Raw genomic sequence first — 18673 nt, 5'->3', positions numbered from 1 at the left:
TTTTATTGCATGTTATGTAACCAGAGCATTTGATACTGTATTCACACCTATTTGCTTCAACTATATCATCCAAAAAAAAAAGGCCTTAAAAATTCAAAAATCTCAGATTTAATACTTAAACATCTTAAATTCTAAGAGCCAGGACTTGTTGTATACTTAATATTTATTTTCTCAACATTTTTGTCTTGTCCATTTAAAATATCAATTACTTGAGATGAAGATATTAATTTTTTTTTTTTTTTTTTTTTGGAGAAATGTAAGAAAATCAAGTGAATAAATATTTGTCACTGGGTTACGAAAAGTTATTCCTTTGAATAAAACTTTTTATTTTTGTATGCCATTGGCAGATATTTACTTGCTTTAATCATAAATTCATGATCAGTTTCAATTTAGAGAACATACTGACCAATTGTTTTTGCTTTAATTTATAAAAAATTATTTAAAGAAGTCTTTAATTTCCCTTCATAAACCTGTATAGGTGATCAGAAAAGTGCTAACAGAAAACTTTCTGTGTCTTACACTGGAGGGGGAAAAAAATTGTCTATTTTTGTTAGCGGTCTATTAACCGCAATAGGATGTTACATTCTGAGCAAACCAGACCCAGTTTCTCATCTCAGACTAAGAGGGGAATTTGTAATAGCTACTCAGACTTTTTTTAGTCAGGTTTCTCAGTGTTATCCAGAAAACAGGATACAGGTTTAACTCTTTTGAAATACTTCTGCTAAATGTTACACTGTCAGACATGCAAAAGAAATCAAATGTATCTCTTGCTCTGGCTACTGTGTACTGTGTAGACCACCAGGGCCATATACAGAATTACTAAAAGAATTTGCAGATTTCCTCTCAGACCTTCTAGTTACAGTTGATAAGGCGCTAATCATGGGAGATTTTAATATTCACGTTGATAATACAAATGATACATTAGGACTTGCGTTTACTGACCTAATAAACTCCTTTGGAGTCAAGCAAAATGTCACCGGGCCCACTCATCATTTTAATCATACACTAGATTTAATTATATCTCACAGAACAGAGATATTAATTATTGAACCAAAAAACACTGCACAGAATCTTGTAGATTACAATCTGCAACTAGACGGATTTACTGATACTTCCTCTACAGTCAGAAATCTGGGTGTTATATTAGACCGCAATTTGTCTTTTGAAAATCATATTTCCAATGTTACAAAAACTGCATTCTTCATTCTTAGAAACATTGCCAAGCTACGAAACATGTTGTCTGTTTCTGATGCAGAAAAGCTAGTTCATGCATTCATGACCTCTAGACTGGACTATTGTAATGCACTTCTAGGTGGTTGTCCTGCTTCGTCAATAAACAAGCTACAGGTAGTCCAAAATGCAGCAGCTAGAGTCCTTACGATGTCAAGAAAATATGATCATATTACCCCAATTTTACAGTCTCTGCACTGGCTAACTATTAAGTTCCGTATCAGTTATAAATTATCATTACTTACCTATAAGGCCCTTAATGGTTTAGCTCCTGCGTACCTAACTAGCCTTCTACCACGCTACAATCCATCACGCACCCTAAGGTCACAAAACGCTGGACTTTTGGTAGTTCCTAGGATAGCAAAGTCCACTAAAGGAGGTAGAGCTTTCTCACATTTGGCTCCCAAACTCTGGAATAGCCTAATGTTCGGGGTTCAGACACACTCTCTCTGTTTAAATCTAGATTAAAAACACATCTCTTTCGCCAAGCATACGAATAATGTATCTTTTAAATTGTGAGTGTAGTTGCATCCGATCAAATGTGCATTTTTATTCATTAACTTGGGTTAAACTAATTTACTTTGTTGGATCAACAGCTATGCTAATGATGTATCTATTTTGTTTCTATGTTTTGCCACGGGATGGATTTACACAAGCTCCAGTCTGGATCCAGAACACCTGAGAAGAGATGATGCTGACCATCAGAGGACCCCAGATGATGCTAACCCTGAATCAACAAACAGAACTAACAAATATTGCTACAAGTGTGACTGCATCATATAATAATTATGAATTAATAATATTAATAATGTTCATCGTCTGGCTGACTACGTCTTGTATTAATTTTTTCTAAAAATCCTGTCAAACATGGACAAACTGACAGTCACAACCATAAGCTAGCTACTACTAAATATTGTAGAAACATAATTTTCTGGAAAGTTGCGTTGTAACGATTTGTACTGTAAAAAGCGCTATATAAATAAACTTGAATTGAATTGAATTGAATTAACCACACAAAATAGGTTTTCGTTTGTTTCCTGTTTTCAGTGACTTAACCATGAACCCATGACCAATCCAAGTCATCGTTCTAACTGTAGCCACTATTCTTACAAGACATAAAAAACAGACATTTATGAGATATTGGTTAGATTAATTAGACATGGGAAAGTAATGACAATTTGATTTTTAATTGTCATTGCATAATCGAGAAGATCGATACCTCTGAAAGGCCAAAATCCCCATTTGAGGAGGGGGGTGGCTTACAGTTCAGCTAGGTTCATATTTTTTTAAATAATAGTTTATAAAATAAATATCTATCACAACAATGTGTTTCTAATATTTAAGAAGAATAAAAATAAGTGCACCGTATTCGTGGAATGTACAATCCATGCCCAAATTTGGTAAATATAATGTCAGACATCCACTTAAACGCCTTTCAATCATTAAAGTGGCCATGAGCACATTGTGGGAGGGCCTGCATGAGACATGGACGTTGTAAATGATGTAAGCAGCAGTAAGGTTGTGTGATCGCGCTCCGCGCTCCCGAGGCGCAGCAGTCAGAGTGCTCTTGGACAGCAGAGAGAACGGCAGCATCTGAGCAGTATGTATCTTTCAATAAACTCCACAAATTTAGTCGTCATTTTCGGTCACTTTAATGATTTTTAACATATTTTACCTGTGGTGTACTCACTGTCATAGAAAATATTAAACGAAATTACTCGATTTAAAAGCTTACCCTGTAATGTGAATGAGATTCCAAATAAATGTATGATTTTAACTACGGTTTTTGGGAAGGAATTTCTGAAACCACGTCTTTAAGTATCAGGATTTCGACAGTATTTAAAGCTACTGGATTCGATCCAAACCGAGTTTGTCAAAAGTCTCCGACTTTGAACGTTTATTATAAGCGCATATTTTCACTGTGGATCCGACAGATTTTAATAATTTTACTTCTCTGAACACCTTGAAGTTTTTATTTAAGCGACGTGTTTACGTGGTAGATATTATGTAGGAGGGTATCCTCAGTGAATACTTGCAGGTTAGATCAGTATTTATTCTGTAAACTCGGTTTATGGTGCCTGTGATTGCACAGTGTGTGTTCAGTTATAGTATCTTCTTATATAACAGCACAAAACCACCTGCCCCATCAAGACCACTAACTCCAGACTAACACCTACTATCAGTCTATCAGCATCGACAATAAACAGCAAACATGGGCAAGAAGGACAAAATGAATATATCAAATGGCAAAAAAGAGGAGAATGGAGATGTAAGGTAAATGACTTTACTCTTATAAAGCAAGCCAGGTTACACCGATGAGCTATTTGTTAAAAAAAACAACAACAACAAAAAATTTGTCACAAAATATTTAGATAATTTATATATTCAAACAAGGACTATGTTAACTATGTAACTGTAAATTATATTTTTTTAAAAATTACAATTATTTTATTATTATCTTAGATTTATTAATTTTATTATTTATAGATTTTTTTTGCTTACTCCACTTGCTGTAATTACTTCATCTTTCAAACTTAATTGTGAATTTTTTTTTTACAGCAGTGAGAAAAATGGCAAGAAAGAGGAGAAAGAAAAGGAGGAGATGGTGGGAACATTTGAAATAGTGAGTGAAATATTAAATAAATTATTAGTACTGTATTTGTAGTACTGTTGTCAGTTATGATTTGTGAAATTAAAAATACCTTCACAGCCATAAAGTTGTGTGTACTAAATCATTTTAAATATTTTTTTTATTTTTTTATAAATAATTAATTTTAAATATTTTTTTTTACATACTTCAGCAATCCTGTAACCAATGGATTGAAATAAGCCTAAATTAAAAATGGATATGGTGAAAGAACTAATTTTGTTGATTTAAATTTCATGGATTATTTTCGCTAAAATGCCTTAAGACTAAATCCCTTGAACAATCTTGGCATTGATTTCAGGTTTTTCTATGTATCATGGTATTTTATTTCTCAGCTTTCACATTGCTGTTTATATTATTTTTAAGAGTCGATAAAAATATTAATATCAGTAAAAATAGATATCAAAAATGCTTTAAGACTAACTTATTCTTAAAGAATTGTGTCCGTGTGTCAGTTTCGCTACGCAGATGGTGTTGACATTTTTCTGATGCTGCTTGGCACAGTCATGTCCATAGCTAACGGGGCAGTACTTCCTCTCATGGTTATTGTATTTGGAGACATGACAGACAGCTTTGTGGATGATACAGTAGCAGAGAATATAAAGAACATCACCCTTCCCCCCAGTGAGTGTATAACTTGTATCCCTCGTCAATCTACTATTGTTTCAAAAGGAAATCTGTGATTTTTTTTTCTCAAAACTAACAATAACATAAGGTCTTTTCATGTCTAGACTTAACCATCCCACAGCCAAGTAATGAGACTTTAGGAGAGAAGATGACAAAGTAAGACCAATATGATTTGCATTGGAACGCTGCAATTTTCTTTCACGTTTTAATGTAATTTAAAAATCTTTCTTAGTGTATGATAGTCTTGTTTCTCCTTCTCAGGCATGCTATATACTACAGCATCATGGGATTTGTAGTTTTGGTGGCCGCATATATGCAGGTGGCCTTTTGGACTCTTGCCGCGGGACGTCAGGTGAAGAAACTTAGAAAGAGATTCTTTCACTCCATCATGAAACAGGAGATCGGCTGGTTTGATGTCAATGAGACAGGACAGCTCAACACACGCCTCACAGAGTATGAAGCACAATAAGAGTTATTTATCTACATATTATGCACACACACCTACATCACACTCTTTCTTTTCTCTGCAGTGATGTTTACAAAATAAATGAAGGCATTGGGGATAAGCTTGGCACGCTGCTTCAGAATCTGACCACCTTTTTAACTGGCATCATCATTGGTTTTGTCAAAAGCTGGAAGCTCACCCTCGTCATTCTCGCTGTTAGTCCTTTACTCGGGATCTCAGCTGCTATCATCGGAAAGGTGGGATAAACAAGAAATATGAAGAGAGCGTTTGAATGTTTTTACATCTATAGTAAGCTCCTGACTCACATAGTGCCCCCCTCAACAAACAACCCTATTTTAGTTTATTATTGTGGTTTTATCACTGTATACATTTCTGCCTAGCTGTAAAAGAGAATAAAATAACGTAAATGATCAACAAGGACAAATACAGAGATATTATAGCTTTAAGTTTGGCATCAGTGTGAAAAATAAAATAAAAAATGTATAAATATAAATAATATATAAATATTTATAATATATAAATATATAAAATATATATATATTTTTAAAATGTATTCTGCAAAGATGCATTAAATTGACAGAAATTACAGTACAGACATTTATAATATCATAAAGTATTGCTATTTTAAAATAATGCTGTTTTTCGGAACTTTCTATTTATCAAATAAGTCCTGAAAAAAAGATATCACAGTTTCTACAAAAATATTAGGCAGCAGGACTGTTTTCAACATTGATGATACTTATTAAAAGTTTTACTGTAGGATGATGAGACTCTCCAGTAATGGCTGCTGAAAATTCAGCTTTGTAAAATTAAAATTATTAAATTTGATTAAATAAACGCAGTCTTGGTAAGCATAGGATATTTCTTCGAAAGTTATTTTGATGCAGTGAAAAAGCAACACTGCATCCCTGCCTCATTAGGTGATGACGACATTCACGTCGAGGGAACAGACGGCCTACGCCAAGGCCGGAGCAGTGGCTGAGGAAGTGCTGTCATCCATCAGAACTGTCTTTGCCTTTGGTGGACAGAAGAAAGAGATTCTGAGGTGTGTTTGAATGTACTTCTGTTTCTTAAAGAACGTCAGCACTGTTTCTTAGCGGAAGTCATGTTTTGTGGTACATGACACAGAGTGATAAACCACCTGACCTTTATATGTCCTAAACCTAAACCAGTTCAAATTTCAAACCAACTAAGAACCATAAAGACTTGACAACTTCGAAGGAGTTATGGTCAACATTATGGTCTGGTCTGGAAAGTTTCTGTCTATATGCTGTCCCAAAATGTGAATAGGAGAAACTTGGGAAGAGGGTGTGGAATTAGTTTGATCATCGTATTTTTTACATCAAGGATAATAAATGACTTTTTTTTCTGTTTTCCAAAGGTACCACAAAAACTTAGAGGATGCCAAGAACGTTGGCATAAGGAAGGCCATCACTGTGAACATTGCTATGGGCTTCACATTCTTCATGATTTATATGTCCTATGCACTGGCCTTTTGGTATGGCAGCACTCTTATCCTGGCTGGAGAATTCAGTATCGGCCTACTTTTAACTGTAAGTCACAGCAGCGTTATTACAAAGCCTCACAAAACTCTGTGGTCTTCTGAATCCCAGAGTCACATTGGTCATGCTTTAAATGTTGTAGGATTTGAACCCCCACCCCCAACCCAAAATTCTTACATCATAATTAGCAAGTGCTCGTGTTTTCTTCATGGGAACTTGAAGCAGACTGATAAATAAGCAAAAGATTGCCTCACGAGTGCATTTTCTGTTCCTCTATTTTAGGTTTTCTTCTCAGTCCTAATTGGAGCTTTCGGCATAGGTCAGACGTCTCCCAACATCCAGTCCTTCTCTAGTGCAAGAGGGGCCGCCCACAAAGTTTTCCAAATCATTGATCATGTGAGTGAACTCATTATTGCTAATCATTATGCTTTCAGAGTATTACGTTACATAATTGTTGAAAGAAAAACAACTGTCCTTAGTGCAGTAGAAGATCCATAATGTAATTGCTTTCTGGGATGCTGAGCAGGATGTTAGTATATTATACCCTCAATAAAAAATTGCCTTAAAACTGTAAAATCTGAGCATTCGTCCCATCTAACTAACTAAACACTTCCCCTTTTCTAAAAATAACACTGTGATTTCTTTTGGTATGGTATCTGTTATTCAGATTCAGATGGAGTCTTCCTACAATAATTGTCACAACACAATATATTCATGTCTTTTAAAAGGCTGCAAGCCAAGAATATAACTAATTAACCTCTTTAACTGTTACCCAACCCCTCAGAAGGACACCTAAGTTTACTTTATAACAAATAAATCCTAATCTAACCATGACAAACTCTTTATCGTTGGAAATGTCTAAGACTTCTAAATAGATATTTTACCACAGTTTTTTGTTACAAATTATGTAGGAAAAGTAATAGATTAATTTATGATTAAATCTACATCTTACCTGACCTTTGTCACAAAAAGTATTTTTTCATTGGCTTTTTTCCTATCACACTTTAGAAATCATCATAAATTATATATCAGTTGAAAGCTTAAAACCTCAAAATGAATCTTGTGGAAACCATTAAAAATTGGGCATTGCATTACTGTGGAAACTGTACATTAATAAATTAATTATAACAATTCAAATTTGGATAGTGCACTTTCACATCTAGGTTAAAAAATGGGATTGACAGATAAAGGGTTAAAAAGATGGTATGAGTGTCATCATGTCCTGTGGTCATGATTTTTTTTATTAATATTATGAAAATTGTGATTTCCAGGACCAGAAAACACATGGAAATGTATAATGATTGTATATGATGTTCTCTTCATGACTCAAAAAGACTCAAAAAACTGAATCTACTATTTAGTCACACTGAAATCTGAAACAGAATACTTTACCACTTTTATAGAAGTGGTATATTTATAGAGGCCCGTTCATACCAAGAATGATAACTATAAAGATAACTTTAAAGATAACGATATTGGCATCCACACCAGCGAACGATATTGTTTGTGTATTCTAAGCGGATGCGCGTCTGCTGCTTTAAATTCTCGAGCTCATTACAGCAGGATTGATTCTGATTGGTTGGCAATGTTTTTATCGTTCATTAGAAAAAAAAAATCATTCTGAAAGTGATTCCAACGATATCTTTTCTCTGTGCCTTTATCGTTATAGTTGTGGTGTGGAATCCGATTTTTAGAACTATATCTTTATCGTTATCTTTATAGTTATCGTGCTTGGTGTGAATGGGCCTTAAGACTTTTTTTTTTTTTTTGAAAGTGGTCTCTTAATGCTCAACAATGCTCATTTATTTGATCAAAAATACAGTAAAAACTAAAATATTGTGAAATATTATTAAAATGTAAAAAATTTACTGTATTTTTATTGTGTGAATGCAGCACTCTTTCTGAAATGATTTTAAAAAGACACAAATGACTGGAAAATCCATGGAGAAGTCAAGAAAACCCATTAATCAAATAAGTCTGGGAAGCCTGACTTTTGAAGTATATTGCATTGTTTTCTTACTTTGTTGATTTATAGCTCCAGGTATATTCTGGTTATTTTTACATCCTTTCAGCTGCACTGTACAGTACAGATCATTTAGCCAATCATATCGCCTTCCTCCTTCAGAAAGTGCAGTTCATACGGCTTTAATTTTTTGAACATTTAAACATTAGCAGAGCAGCAACACTGTCTGATATGTAACTTCTCTTCGGTGTTCCAAGAAGGGCAAGCCTGAACAATTAAAACACACACACCGGACTAAACTTTGTCTTTATTTATACTCAGATGTTCAAGTGTAAACAAACATCACACACACAGTGAGCAGACAGCGGCTTTGAGATAAAATCCAATGACAAAAATGTGCGCAAAAATAATCCAGAGACAAGTTGCGTAACTTCCCCTCATTGTGTTAGCACCAGGAAAAATGGCCTGGTCTCAGGATCAGAGGTGCTTCCCTACTGAGATCCAATGAATAGAAGACCACAGGGAACCATTTTTCTCTGGTGTAGAGCAATCAGTGTGATATTGACGTCTATTAGTCTGAATAAGGTTTGATTATGAACTTGTATTTAAAAGAATACATTTCTCTCATTATCCTTTTTTTCCACCAACAGGAATCCAAAATCAACAGTTTCTCTGAGGAAGGCTACAGACTTGATGTCGTAAAAGGAAACATAGAGTTCAAAAACATTCACTTCACATACCCCTCACGACAGGATGTGAAAGTAAGACCATCAAACGATTCATTAAAAACCATCTGAACAAAATAACTTTACAGAACCAAAAGACTCCAGCTATGGCTCTGTTTTGGCTTGTAGGTTCTGAATGGGTTGAATCTCAAAGTCATGAGTGGACAGACCATTGCTTTGGTGGGCAGCAGTGGGTGTGGAAAAAGCACAACGATCCAGCTCCTACAACGCTTCTATGATCCACAGGATGGAACGGTAAGTATTAAGAGAGGCTGAGAGGTACAATCTCCTTGACCTTCCTGTTCTTTTTCCCAGCTTTAAATTTTCTTTTCCTCTAACCTCTCAGGTGACTATAGATGGCCATGATATTCGCTCTCTGAACGTGCGAGGTTTGAGACAACTGATTGGTGTAGTAAGCCAGGAGCCAGTGTTGTTTGCCACAACCATCTCAGAGAACATCCGCTATGGCCGCCAAGATGTCACCCAGGAGGAGATCGAGCAGGCCGCACGTGAAGCCAATGCCTACGACTTCATCATGAAGCTCCCAGATGTACATCATTTTACTTTTAAGTTAATTTGATCAATCAGATTAAAAAGATTGATCAGGTATACTCTGACCAATATTTCTGTTCATTTTCAGAAATTTGAGACTCTAGTTGGAGATAGAGGCACCCAGATGAGTGGTGGACAAAAGCAGCGCATTGCTATTGCAAGGGCGCTTGTGCGCAACCCAAAAATCCTTCTTCTTGATGAGGCTACGTCTGCTCTGGATGCAGAGAGTGAGACTATTGTGCAAGCAGCGTTAGATAAGGTAACAAAAAATAGCGGTCTGGAAATATTGTGTGTGTGTGTGTGTGTGTGTATCTATATACCAATTTTTTATACATCTGTATAGGTCAGGCTGGGCAGAACTACCATTATAGTGGCTCACCGGCTGTCTACTATTCGAAATGCCGATGTCATTGCTGGATTCCAGAATGGGGAAATTGTAGAACTGGGCACACATGACGAACTGATGGAGAGAAAAGGAATCTACCAGTCTCTTGTTTCTATGCAGGTTAGAAACTCATGCTATGCAGAAACACATGAGTTTTGTATGCAACTGTGGCACATTGCTGTTAAAAACATGAAAGGTCGTCAGAGCCTATTGTCTTGTCAGTAGTGCACTGACATATGAAGGAGCTGCTCTTGGTTGAGTTCGAGTTTGAGTCACAATCAAGGACTTTTCCTGGTCCTATTTTCCACTTAATTGTTTTTATTCTTTCATTTTCCTGATTAAATTTAAATTTAAATTCCTGGTTAAATTTCATTGTCCATTAAAGGTTAAAAAAGCCCTTTGACATAGCTTTGACATAACAGTGATCTGTAGCAACTAGAAATCATTCATGTTCTACAAGAGCTGCCAGTCTGAAGCAACATGAGTGCCAGTACCTATGAAAGATATTGAGCAGATAGTAAAGCTCGCACGATCTTTGTCAAATATTTCTGTAAAGTAGCAACCAAAACTACAGGGACTTGACAATCTCAAATGGTTGAATTACTGTCAATGCGTCCACAAGGTAACATTTTATAAATATGTAATGTTGAAGCTGACATTATTAGTGGTATTGGTCCTGCCTGCTATGTTTAACATCAGAAAAGAAAAGTTTAAAAGGCCAGCAAGTTGTTATGTTTTGCTGAAAGTTTATAGAGTCAAATATTTATTTTGCATGTTCTGATAAATTGTGCGTGATAACCAGCATTGGGTAGATTACTCAAAAAAAGTAATCCACTACAAATTACAAATTACTTCTTAGCTCACATTGTCCGGTGATTTCTGTCGCGCAAAACATGATTTAACTTCATAATTTTTAACAATTTAAATAATTTGTAACTTAAGTAATGTAATTTTATTGGCATAAGTAACTGTAATCAAATTACATATATTTAAAATGTAATGCATTACTGCGTTACCAGGAAAAGTAATTAGATGACTGTAACACGTTATAGCCAACATGGAAAATGAATTCTGTGGTTTATTATAAGTTTCCTGGTCTGAATTACAGATGTTTAAGAGCACAAAGGACACAGAGGAGTGCAAAGAGGAGATGACTATGGATGAAAAGAGTCCCTCAGTCAGCTCTCTGAATGATCGCACACTCTTCAGACAGAAATCAACAAGTGGCTCAGAAAAAGTTCAGCAGGATGAAGAGAAACAGACAGAGGAGGTAACAGACCAGGTGTAGACAATAATGAGGGTCATGTTTTCTTTCCTTTTTGTATTTTTTGATTAGATATTTTGGTTGAAATTATTTAACATAGTTCTTTTTCTATTTGTTCTCTCTTTTGTTTGTAGGAGAAAGCTCCAAACATCTCCTTCCTGACAGTCCTGAAACTGAATGGACCGGAATGGCCATATATGGTGTTTGGAGTATTATGTGCCACCATAAACGGAGGCGTGCAGCCTGCATTTGCTGTCATTTTCTCTAAAATCATTGCTGTATGTTGCACATGAAAATTAAATATGAATAATGATAACCATAATTGACAGTCAGCATTACAGAGACATTTTTCCTCAAACATTTATTTTCCTGTCTCCTCATTTCTTCTTCTCTAGGTGTTTGCTGAGATAGATCAGGATGTTATACGAAAGAGGACTGAGCTCTACTCTCTGCTGTTCGCTGGCATTGGGGTTGTGTCCTTCTTCACTTTGTTCTTTCAGGTTTGTTTTCTGTTACAGCATCAATGTTCAAACACAGAAAATATAAACTGCTTTGAATGCTAAACAAAAATTGTATAACTTGACTATATATAATAATAAACTACTTGGGTCCCATCTTAATACACGTTCAGTTCAGAGATGCAGAAGTATGGTTTTATAGATCAAAGGTGTTCATGTCACGTTTATGTTCTGATAAGCATACATGTGATGGCCATCCTGTACATTGAGTGGTAGTAAAAAGTTCATATGATCTTTCTTATCTGAAAGCTGATGACTGTTGTGAAATACCACTTTGTAAACACCTATGAATATCAGACAGATCTATGAATTATTTGCCTAGTCAAACTAAACCTGCTAAAATGGAACAATAGAACTCAAATAGCAAAAAAGAAAATATATTTAAATGTAAATTCACAAATGTATTATAAAATTACATATACTTTGAATTTATATTTCAATTTAAATGTTGTTCTTTCTTTTCTTTCTGTTCAAAGAATACTGAAAAAGTATCAGTTTCCACAAAAATATTGAACGGCTGTTTTGATAATACCCAATGTACCTTGAGTCCCAGAACAGCATATTAGAATGATTTCTGAAGGATCGTGCGAGACTGAAGACTAGTGTAATGATGCTGAAAATTCTGCTTTGCCACCACTAGAATAATAAAAAAAAAAACATTTTTAAATATATTAAAATAGAAAATAGGTTTCACTCTATTACTATTTTACTTTGTTTTTGATCGAACAAATGCCTTGGTGAGCAAGAGAATTTCAAAAGACTTTCCCATCAATAATGAAAGCCATTTTATGGATTTTATGAAGAAAAAAAACTGTGCTTCATCAAATAAAAATAAAATACTATTATAGCTGTCAGAAGATATTAAATGCACTGTATTAGTCAAAAGGCATGACAATTTTTAAGAACTCAATAACAATGTTATGTCTTTCATCTTTGTGTATTTTTCATAGTTCTTAATTTATTTTAGGGTTACTGTTTTGGAAAAGCTGGTGAGATTCTGACCATGCGACTGAGGTTTAAAGCCTTTAATGCTATGATGAGACAGGTGAGACGATAACTGACATAAACCAAACATCTCAAGATTCAATCATCTCAATCATCTCAAGATTTACCCCAAAGAAGCTTTACATGTTTGTCTGCTGATGGAGAGTGGTACGACGCCTGTCTGTGTGTATTTTAGGACCTGAGCTGGTATGATAACAGTAAGAACAGTGTGGGTGCGCTGACCACCAGACTGGCTGCAGATACAGCTCAAGTGCAGGGTGTAAGTCTTATTTCCTATTTCACCACAGAGAGTAACACATAGTCCCACACATTGTCCCAAGGTCCTAAATTGATAGCCATGTTGAGTAACAAAATAGCTCATCACTAATTGCACTATGACTCCCTATTTCCTATGTACTGTATTTTTTAAGCTCCAATTGATTTCAGCTTAGTCTGCTTTATTAACGTCAAACACTATATATTTGTTTTACAAATTTAGTACAGATTAAATACTGTTTCAATTTAAGAAATCAAGTTAAGTGTTGAAAATGACATTTTTTTTCCCATATTAACACAGTAGCTCATCACAAATATCACACTGACTTTATTTCCAACAGGCAACTGGTGTCAGATTGGCAACACTGGCGCAGAATGTGGCCAACTTGGGCACCTCCATTATCATCTCATTTGTGTATGGCTGGCAGCTGACCCTCCTCATTCTCTCCATTGTGCCGATCATGGCTGTGGCTGGAGCCATTCAGATGAAGTTACTGGCAGGACATGCTCTAAAAGACAAGAAAGAGCTTGAGCAAGCTGGGAAGGTGAACATTTATACTTGTAATTTAATGCAGCACAAATGAAATCACTTGTCTTAAATGACTATCTTGTCTGCAATGTATTTGTTTCCCATTCAGATTGCAACTGAAGCCATTGAGAATATCCGTACTGTGGTTTCATTGACCAGGGAGAGCAAGTTTGAGACTCTGTATGAGGAAAACTTAGTTGTGCCCTACAAGTATGTTTTAATAATGGCTAACAGTAATTCTATTATATATCTATTAGGATTCAAAATGAGCTTGATAATTGATGTTTGTCTGATTTCCTTAGAAACGCTAAGAAAAAAGCACATGTTTTCGGCCTGACTTTCTCCTTCTCTCAAGCGATGATCTATTTCGCTTATGCTGGCTGTTTCAAGTTCGGCTCTTGGCTCATTGAACAAAAGCTGATGACCTTCGAGGGTGTCTTTCTGTAAGTGACTCAATACATGTCTGACTCTCTCACAGCAGACTATGGAATATGTCACATTGTCACAGGTAGTTCAAATGCGTAAAAAATAAACAGAAGTGAGTGAGGTCAAGTAGTAGAGACACAAACCAGCTAGAACACTACAGTGCAGGGGTTAAGTGGGAGTGGATTGGGCGGTACAAAGTCCGCTGGTTTCTACAGTATCAGTTAATAATTACAGAAGATAAAATGAGTTAGAACAATCTATCCAGATGAGCAGTGAATGTAGATATTCTCTTAGACAACACAGAAACAAAGCTGGTGATTCATTACATTTACAGAGAGAAGATTCAAGAGGATCCATGTTATCTAACAAGTGGGCTCTTTTAAACAGAGCCATAATTAAAACTCTTAATAACTAATTAAATAGCTGTGTTTACCCATAGGCCCAGAGTCTAATAAAAATTATGAATCATTCTAAAATAAATGTTTTTTGTCAAATACATGTTGGACACAATTACAGACCTACTTAGATTTTTTCAGACAAAATTTGACAAATTCTGTGACATTCCGCGTTATAGAGTAAATTCCATTTTTATTACTGTTTTTAGTGTGTGTGTGTGTGTGTGATATATATATCTTTTTTTTTTTTGTTAATGTTAACCCTGGGTGATCTATCTGTCTGTGTCTCTCAGTGTGATCTCAGCTGTGGTGTATGGAGCAATGGCTGTTGGAGAGGCAAACTCATTCACCCCAAACTACGCCAAGGCCAAGATGGCTGCTTCTCATATCCTGATGCTCATCAACAGAGTCCCAGCCATTGACAGTGCCTCAGAGGATGGAGACAAGCCGGTACTCCTTACACGCATGCACCTGAACACCAGAATACACCCTATGCCCAATACACAATAAAAAGCTTTCTGATTGTAGTGAGTCTTAATTCTATCCACGATCTCCCAAGTTCTTAGAAGCATGTCATGAAATGAGTAATCGCCCACTTCTGCTGTTCTATCCTAATCTGATAAGACTGAGGCAGAGCTGGACTCCTGTGCCATTCAATGTGTTCATCAGGAAACTAATAAATTGCCATGTCGACACTAGTACACACAAATGTGCTCTGATGTTACTATTTCCTGTGATCTTTGTAGGATAAATTTGAAGGGAATGTGAGTTTTGAAGATGTGCTTTTTAACTACCCGTCCCGGCCGGATGTACCAGTGCTGCAGGGTCTCAGGCTCCGGGTGAAGAAGGGGCAAACTCTCGCTCTGGTGGGCAGCAGTGGCTGTGGAAAGAGCACCACCATCCAATTACTGGAGAGATTTTATGACCCTCAGCAGGGCAAAGTGGTAGGAAAACACACATACAGACGTGACTCGGTGACTCAGAGACCACATCTTATAGCTTTTTTAGCATATATTATATGATAACTTTTATTGACAGGTTAATGATTTTCCCACGGGTATCTAATTGACTAAATAGTTTCACTCATCCAACTCAGCAATATGTCATTCACATAAATGCACTGTCATTCAGTACACAACAGCCTTGGAAGTCAAAATCTTTCTCAAAGGTCAGTGATAAGGTATCTTGAGGCAGGCCAAGAAACAAGGAAACCCGGATATGCACATTAAAGGATGCTTGACATGCTTGATGCATGCACATAAAGGTCCTTGACCTTTATGACTCAGAACATAACACAGACCTGTTTACAAAAAACTTTATTATAGCAAAATAATATTTAGCCATCAGGGCCAAAAGCAAGATACTGTACCTGTTACAGAAATTTGAATTGCATAATAAAGAAGCATTGAGATGCATTATACCAGTAATAAAACATTGTTTTGGTAAAAGTTACCCTTTATTAACAGATGCTGGATGACAATGATGCAAAGCAACTGAACATCCACTGGCTGCGCTCGCAAATTGGCATCGTTTCCCAGGAGCCTGTGCTGTTTGACTGCAGTCTGGCAGAGAACATCGCATACGGAGACAACAGCAGAAAAGTCAGCCAGCAGGAGATCGAAGAGGCTGCTAAGGCTGCTAACATACATTCCTTTATAGAGGGGCTGCCACAGGTACAGTGCAGCCATCATACTCATGGACACCCCACTCAAGAGTCAGTCAGGGGGCAAAACTAAGAACTTTAAAAAATACATTTATTCAGCAAGGACACATTCAATTGATCATAAGTGACAGTAAAGACATTTTTATGTAACAAAATATTTATACTTCAAATACAGTAAATGTTCTTTTGAACATTTGATTAATCAAAGAATCCTGGAAAAATACAGTAAGCAGCACAACTGATTTCAACCAACAGCAACAAAATTATTAAAGGATCATGTCACACTAAAGACTCAATGGCTGCTGAAAATGTATATATTAAAATATATTATGCCATATTTTAAGATATGAAATTGTTATTGTAAATTCTAATAACATTCACATTAATAACTTCAAATGTTATTATAGTTTTAAATTGTTTCAAATAAATGCAGCCTTTATAGCCCAAGAGACTTATTTTTAAAACCTAAAAATATAGTACCAACCCAAAACAGTAGTGTACATTAGAAACAAAAAATAATGTTCTAATCTTGAAAATAATAATAATAATAATAATAAAAAAAAAAATATATATATATATATATATATATATATATATATATATATATATATATATATATATATATATATATATATAAAGAAAGAACATATATAAATATATAAATGCATATACATATACACACACATGCATAAACACACACACACACACACACACACATATATATATATATATATATGTATGTATATATAAAATGTTTTCTTTTTTGTATAAGTATAATTTTTTGGTATACATATTTTTTTTTTCATTTATATATACCTATAATGACTGTCTACAATTTAACCATATAATATTGTGTTTTGGTTGCAGCAATACCAGACACAAGCAGGTGATAGAGGTACACAGCTGTCAGGAGGGCAGAAGCAGCGTATTGCTATAGCGAGGGCCATCCTCCGCAACCCCAAACTCCTGCTGCTCGATGAAGCCACATCTGCTCTGGACACGGAGAGTGAGAAGGTTAGATCACAGTTCACACAACAGCAGGATACACTCATACACCGTAGAGTTATATACTGTAGCCAAACTCATATCATCTATCAAAAACCAGAAATCAAAGCTATGAGTCTGCAAAAAATGATTGCTTTTGGTTACCCGTTCATACGGTTGTACAGTATTCAAGGTGCTAGAAAATAGTGAAGAGACTGTATTTCTTTTACTCAATTTCCCTGGTCTCTCTTCTCTCTGTCCTGTGAGTAGATAGTGCAGGATGCTCTGGATAAGGCACGCGAGGGCCGCACTTGTATCATCGTAGCCCACCGGCTGTCCACCATCCAGAACGCAGACCGTATAGCTGTGGTCCAAAACGGGGTTGTGATCGAGCAGGGCACACATCAGCAGCTCCTCAGCCAGCAGGGGGCGTACTACACCCTCGTCACCTCTCAGATGAGTCACTGATGGTCAAGAGCAGATTCTAGGTAAAAATAAAATAAAAATACATGCAGGCCTGTTTTACATTTTGAGTGCTATTGCTACAGGAAGCCGTGAAAAAAATAAGGATGTCTTATTTTAGCAGAGCAGTGGCCTGACTAAATATTGTGTAACTGTCCGTGCCTTGTTGTTTTGTACTTTTCAGTTTTAAGATGTAACATTAATCCAAATCAAAGCTTTCTTGTTGCTGATTTAATTGTATTTAAAAAAAAATGGTATTTCTATTAACCGTTCTACCAAGCACTACCATATTCTGATTTCCTGGTCACACACTGTGTACATGCAGAAGGCAGAACATTTCAAATGTGACTGTCTTTGCATAATAATGTACAGTAATTTATATATACATAATTGGTCCATTTGTGCCTAATTCCAAAAATGTTGCCTTGCTTTCTCATTAGTGAAGATAGTTATTGTTCTTCAAGTGAGAAGATGACCAAAGAGTTTGTATTATGATGAGTGACTACGTGATAGTGTTCTCTGTGTGTGGTGCCTTGATATTTATCAGACTAACGTAATGGTCGTTTATTTGGTCTTATGTCATTGTTCTTATCGCACATACTGTAAAAGCCTACTGTAAAAAAAAAAGAGAATAAAGATTCCATTTTTCATTAGCCTAATTTTTTATTTCATATTCTACAGTACATTGAAGTCATAAAAGTAGATATAGACTTTTAAAAAAATTTTTTTTATAAAGTTTAGTTATTTTTTTGTACTTCAATTAAATTTGAAAGATGCAATGAATGGTGCTTTTCCTCTGAAATGTAGGACAGGCATTATTCTATTCTTCAGGAGTTGATTGGAGGCAGATGTGAATGTGAGCTTGCGGTTGATTGCAAGAAGGTGTGGACAAAAAGATTGGAAAGGTTCAGCACAAATCATGAGAGAGAGGCATGTCATTTAACCATTAGATTAAAAAAAAGAAAAAGAAAAATTGACTCAATAATATCAACAACATGCATTTAGAAAATAACTTGGCTGAGTTTTCTTTTTGTGCCAATTAAATTTAGAAGTCAGTCATGATTACAGACCTAAA

The 18673-nt window shown here is 35.6% G+C and overlaps 1 protein-coding gene across 1 annotated transcript; it reads left to right on the top strand.

Moving 5' to 3' along the window:
• Positions 1-2685: 2685 nt before the first annotated feature.
• On the top strand, positions 2686-18251 carry abcb4 (ATP-binding cassette, sub-family B (MDR/TAP), member 4). The gene is made up of 28 exons (XM_052578829.1): positions 2686-2830; positions 3358-3504; positions 3790-3853; positions 4333-4501; positions 4609-4660; positions 4766-4957; positions 5035-5206; positions 5891-6015; positions 6352-6523; positions 6755-6868; positions 9086-9196; positions 9290-9415; positions 9507-9710; positions 9801-9971; positions 10056-10217; positions 11206-11367; positions 11496-11639; positions 11757-11861; positions 12847-12924; positions 13060-13143; positions 13481-13684; positions 13778-13878; positions 13971-14111; positions 14783-14939; positions 15236-15433; positions 15956-16162; positions 17020-17166; positions 17407-18251. The coding sequence occupies exons 2-28, from the start codon at positions 3443-3445 to the stop codon at positions 17602-17604; spliced, it is 3822 nt and encodes a 1273-aa protein (XP_052434789.1). The 5' UTR covers positions 2686-2830; positions 3358-3442; the 3' UTR covers positions 17605-18251.
• The last annotated feature ends 422 nt before the right edge of the window (positions 18252-18673 follow it).

The sequence above is a fragment of the Carassius gibelio genome, chromosome B16, assembly GCF_023724105.1.
Source record: "Carassius gibelio isolate Cgi1373 ecotype wild population from Czech Republic chromosome B16, carGib1.2-hapl.c, whole genome shotgun sequence".
Classification (NCBI taxonomy): Eukaryota; Metazoa; Chordata; class Actinopteri; order Cypriniformes; family Cyprinidae; genus Carassius; species Carassius gibelio.
Note: the sequence above shows the minus strand (reverse complement) of the source record. Positions and strands in the feature narration are given on the sequence as shown.